The sequence below is a fragment of the Trypanosoma theileri genome (genome assembly GCF_002087225.1).
Source record: "Trypanosoma theileri isolate Edinburgh chromosome Unknown TM35_Tth_2_V1, whole genome shotgun sequence".
Classification (NCBI taxonomy): Eukaryota; Euglenozoa; class Kinetoplastea; order Trypanosomatida; family Trypanosomatidae; genus Trypanosoma; species Trypanosoma theileri.
The window spans coordinates 155,746-161,412 of NW_021639844.1; the positions used below are offsets into that span (position 1 = coordinate 155,746).

A 5,667-nucleotide genomic window follows, 5' to 3' on the forward strand; every position below is an offset into this window, starting at 1 on the left:
TATATATATATATATATATATATATATATATACCTTCAACCTTATCTCTCTCTCTCACACAAATCCACTTAATGAATATCCACAACGGCACCAGATGAAAAGATTTGAACTACAGGCTGCATTTGCAGTACTTCCTCTGCTGTACACATGGACATGGGATATGCAAATACTATTTCTCCATCCATAATAACATTTAACACCTGCTGATGAAGATCTGCTTTCATCGTTATTGTAGCTGGTAATGAAGGTAACATAGATACAATTGGATGTATAAACAACATATGAGAAGGAACCCCATTAACAAAAAATATACCTGTATATGGATCCATAAAGTATCCATCAAGTGGTTTCTGATAGTCTTTATTGGTACTTTCAGTATAAAGAAGATATTCTTTAATAATAAGAGGAGATGCGAGTCCTATAAGGACACAAGGTGGAACTCTCATATCATCATCCTCCTCCTCATTATTATTATTATTATTATTATTATTATTCTCTTCCTTTTCCTCTTCATATACAGTCATTTCTTCTTCCTCATTCACTTTTATCATATCGTGGTTCATAGAAGTTTCCGTTTCATTCTCTAACGTTCCACAATCTTCTCTTTCTTTTTCATTTTCTTCTTCTTCTTTTTTTAAAACTTCTTCATTCACAGTTTCCACCAATTCTGATGATAATAATACTGATGATGTCTTAGGTGGGATATCAATATCTACAGAGGGTAGAGATGCTCTTGATGGGAAAACAACTCTTGTTAAGAGACGTGTTCCTATATTATTCTCTTTTAAATTCCATGATGATAGTGATAATGATGATCCTCTTGCATGAGAGAATGCTTGTCTAAAATATTTGGAAACTTCTAACAATGGATCCTCTTTCATATTATTATTATTATTATTATTCACATCGCTTGAGTTTTCCAATTTCTTTGAATGAGATGTCTGAACTGTCATGATGTTTACTATTTCTCGTACATCTCTTTTACGCATCACATTTACGCAAACAGACCAAGAAACAGTTCGCTCACATACAGGCAAAGAGGCACCACCAGCACTTATTCGCTTTAATTCCAACCATTCTCCAAGAGAAAACGGTAAACCCACAAGACTATTGATCCAACCATTTTTTCCAATCTTAACAACACGACGTTCACTTGTTCCACATAGTAAAAGATCGTTATTATTGATTGAATTGTACAGTTTCCAACGAAGAAGACTATGCAGTAGTGGAATCCAAAAAGGACATTCTTCTTCTTCTTCTTCTTCCTCTTCTTCTTCATCTTCTTTTATTTTGTCATTCTTTTTCTCATCTCCTTCTGTAAAGAGTTTAAATGATATTTCTGTATTTGGGTCTATATTACTACCACTATTACTCCTCCTCTTACTATCATACGGTAGACCTCGTGGAATCCCTACACATCCCGATGTAAAGAGTGTAAAAGGATCACCAGAGAGAAATAAGATACTACCATCTGTGAGTCCCATTTGTGTTGGTGAAAGACCCGCATCCAATGGCTCCCATATATTCTTGTAAAGATGAGAATCCCCCTTCTCAAATGATGAAACTCTCATATCTCTGTTTGTATTATTATTATTATTATTATTATTATTATTATCATTTCTTCTCCAGAGACGAAAGGGAGATATTTCCTCCAGTGGAAGAGGTCTGGGCAGTAATTGTTGAAGTCTCTGCAGATGCCGTGGGGCGGCGAGGGGAATATCTTTATGTACATCCCAACAAACCCGTTGGAGAGAACTCTCTGCGGGGAACACACAATGATCCCCTTCCACCACTAATACTATCATCAAAAAAAAAAAACCCTTTTTTTATTATATACACCATACAGAGAGAGAGAAAAAGAAAGAAAGAGAGAGAGAGAGAGAGAGAGAAATGATAGAAGAAATACTTTTTTTTTCTCTATTCTTATTGGTTTTAAAAAGAGAGAGGAAAAAAAGAGACCAACACAATTTTAAAATAAAAAGAATCTTTTTGATCGTACATACACAATAAAAAAACGAATAATAATAATAATAATAATAATAATAATAATAATAATAATAATAATAATAATAATAATAATAATAATAATAATAAACACAAAAAGAAAAGAAAAAACGAAAACACAAAACTCATAAAGCAGACAACAAAAAGAAAGATATCCCTGAGATATACAGTAAGAGAAAATGAATAAAAAGAAGATATGAAAGAAAATAAATAAATAATAAACAAAGAAACAAACAAAGAACTCATACAAGAGCAACAACAAAATAGCTCAAGATGATTCCCACAAATAACAGTACACAAGATCAAAACTCTTCCCCCCACCCCACCCCTTTTACTATCGTAATAGTTTTATAAAGTCTTCCAGTAATCATAAACACGACGCTTACGTCCTGTAATAGGCTTTACGACTTCGTTTTTCTCTTTATTCGCATTTGATTGTCTTTTCCTTGAAGGAACAGAGGAGCGTGGAAATAACATCACTGATGTCTCCCACGTTAAAAGACATCGTTGGGCGTATGTTAAATCTGAAAAACTGGAAGGTATACGTATAGGAGAGGAATTTCCCTCATCATTTACATAAGAAACATGATGAACATTCTCTACTAATCCTAATGAGATCTTTGCTTCTTCTTGCTCTGTTTTCACAAGAACATCTAAAGAGGGGCTTATATTATGTGAATGTCCATCCAATGTCTCTATCTCACTTGACTGTATTTTTTCCTCTTTCTCTTCTTGTTCCTGATGTTGTTGTTCTCGTTCTTCTACTTCTTCCTTTTCTTCTACTTCATGTTCTTCTTCATCTGTATGTTCCCTCTTTCTTTTTTTACTTCCTAAGGTTTGATTTCGCACTTCCCGTCTAATCTCATCCTCATTTTCTCCATTTTTTCCTTCTAGTCTACGAGAGAGCATCGTCACTGTTTTATCAGACTCTACATGCTGATAACGATATAACTGCATCAGTGCAGGATAAATGCCATACATTGGTCCACTCTTTTCATCACTTTCATTATTGTCATTCTCATGATGATCTGTTTCTTTCTTTATGGTCATTCTTTCTGTTGTTCCTGATGATGATGATGATGATGATGGGAAAGCTGTTAGAAGAGATGCGTATATGGGATCATTTGCCATTCGGCGTTCAATCCGCTCCATCACAAGTTTAAGAGAGAGTGAAGGTTCATTTCGCCTATCCGCTGTGGTTGACTTTGCTTCTATGAAATCAGCACTGTCTTCTGAAGGAAGAAGACGACGTCGTGTTGATCGAATTGGCCGCCAAACTTCTTCAATTATGGCTGATCGTGTAGATCTATGTGGCTTCTCAACAAGGGGAACTGGATCCACATTAACTGTTGTCGAAGATAAATCTTTATTTTCAGTTTTTGTTGTTCCTGCAGTAGTACTAGTAGTAACAGTATGAGTAGTAACACTCGTAGTGGTAGTATTGATACCACTATTATTATTATTATTCATACTAGTAGTAGTAGTAGTAGCAGTTGTTGTTGTTGTTGTTGTTTTTGTTGAAGATGACTCTTGTGTTGCTACAACTCCTTTTGTCGCTACAGTCTCTTTGGGTTTTTGTGTTCTCTTCGCCTGTTGTTGTTGAGATTGAGATTGTTGAGATTGAGATTGTTGTTGTTGTTGTCTGGTACGAGTATTAGAGAGGATAGGCGTTCCAACACTCTCTGTCTGCTTTACCGTTTGTTTCTCTGTCTTTTTTTCTTCCATTTCATCATCCACGGCACTTCTCGATCTACGACGAATACGACTACTCACCGGTGGAGGACTCGTACGTGTGGGATCCAGTCGACTTCGTGGTCGTTTCTTCACTTCTTCTCCCGCTACACTTTGTTGTTGATGTTGTTGTTGATGTTGATGATGATGATGATGATGATCTCTTTCTTTTTCTTTTTCCTTTTCTTTTTCTTTGTGTTCTCGTGAATGAGAGGACTTCTCCTGTCCATGTCCTTCTTCCCCTTTTACATTAGAAGATCCCTCCTCCTTCACCCCACGCAGAGATGTGGGGGAATCTAAATGAAGACTCTTCTTAGGTCGCTGCTCTGTAAGTAATTCATAATAAAAATGCCGCACAAGAATTAAAAGTGCATCTCGCCGCATGGGACCACTGTGTTGATGTAAAGCAGCAACATCCATGTTTCTTCCAACAACCCACCATGAAAAGGCCAAATCCTTCGCGTTAAATCGATCCAACACAACACCACGTGAAAGGAGAGATTGATAATACGCCACAATGGCTTCTACAATAGCACAGGAAAATCGAACCACCTCATTTCCACTATTACTATTATTATTATTATTATTATTACTATTATTACCACTAGTGACCTGCCCCACTTCTCCCTTTTCCTTTTCCTGTTCCTCTTCACAGGATGTTGTTGCTGTGATGATGGGTTGGCCCATTGGCTCTGGTAAACGCGGGGCGGGAGTGACGGCTGTATCCATTTCTGGTCGTTTCAGCGGTGTGGCGTCCGGCATCACAACATCGTGCGGCAATTCCTCCTCCACTTCTTTTGTGTTTCTCTCATGAGAGATGGATCCATGCACAGTGGCGGTATCTTTTTCGGTACTCATCTCTTTATGAAGTGTTATTGGCTCTAGTGATGTTTGTGGAGCTGCAGACTTCACAGGTACTACTACTCCCGTCTTTTCTCCAGTTTCTTCTTCTACTTCTTCTTTTGCTGTAAGGATAGTAGTAGTAGTTGTTGTTGTTTTGGTTGGTGTTGGTGTTGGGGTAAAACTCGCCCGACTTCCACTGTGATGTCTACCGTGCGGAGATGCCGTCATGCGGCCCTGGGCGGTGAGGGAAACAAACGCCGTTGGGCCAAAGAAGAGAATACGCGCCAAATCCACAGCACAACCCTCCGCCTCTTCACATGTACGCTTGTCTGGCTGTGCGGCTGGTAAGAGTAATAAATTTGTGGCTCGCACAACATTCACGGGTTCTACCGGCGGCATTTCGTCTGCGTGATAGGCACGAAGGCGTTGAATAGTATTTAGGGCGATAAAGTCACGACAGCGATCGTCTTTCCAGGGATCCATTTGAGAAACATCGGCAGATTCGGCCGTAGTGGTCAGTCGGCGTGTTTGGCGCTGCATATATATATATATATGTATATATTTATTTATTTATTTATTTATAAAGTATAGATAGATAAATAAATAAATAGATAGATTAGAGAGATAGATAGATAGATAGATTCTTGTGTATATGTATCCTTTCTTTACTGTATCTCGGCAAATAATGGAATGGAGGTTTAAGGATTGGTTACTACTCAACTCTTTCCTTATTTTTTGGGGGGTTCAGAGTGTTATCACGAGTTACCGAAAGAATAACAGCAACAGCAACAACACAAAGAAGAACAGAAAAACAAAAATAAGAAAACGCAACCTAATAGCAGATGAGTGACCACTTCCACTCTAAAGGAGAAATAAAGAAAAAGAAAAAAAGAAAAGAAAGTTAACATTATTAGTGTAGTTAAGGAGATGTAAAAAAGAAAAAAGTATCATAAGAGAACACCAAAACCCCAAAGTATAGGAGAAACCATAGAGATAGAAATAGAAACAATAAATTACAGAGAAGCATTCACCCCTTACTTTACCATTCAGAAAAGTCAATATAACCCTAAAAGAGAAACCAATAATAAT

At 37.3% G+C, this 5,667-nt stretch overlaps 2 protein-coding genes across 2 annotated transcripts; both read right to left on the bottom strand.

Annotated features, from left to right (window-relative positions):
• Positions 1–68: 68 nt before the first annotated feature.
• TM35_000021590 (uncharacterized protein) lies at positions 69–1,805 on the bottom strand (the record flags this gene model as incomplete). Its single annotated transcript, XM_029021477.1, has 1 exon — positions 69–1,805. One exon carries the CDS (start codon positions 1,803–1,805, stop codon positions 69–71), a length of 1,737 nt encoding a protein of 578 aa, XP_028886899.1.
• Positions 1,806–2,352: 547 nt separating this feature from the next.
• On the bottom strand, positions 2,353–5,118 carry TM35_000021600 (uncharacterized protein; the record flags this gene model as incomplete). Its single annotated transcript, XM_029021478.1, has 1 exon — positions 2,353–5,118. The coding sequence occupies one exon, from the start codon at positions 5,116–5,118 to the stop codon at positions 2,353–2,355; it is 2,766 nt and encodes a 921-aa protein (XP_028886900.1).
• Positions 5,119–5,667: the final 549 nt, after the last annotated feature.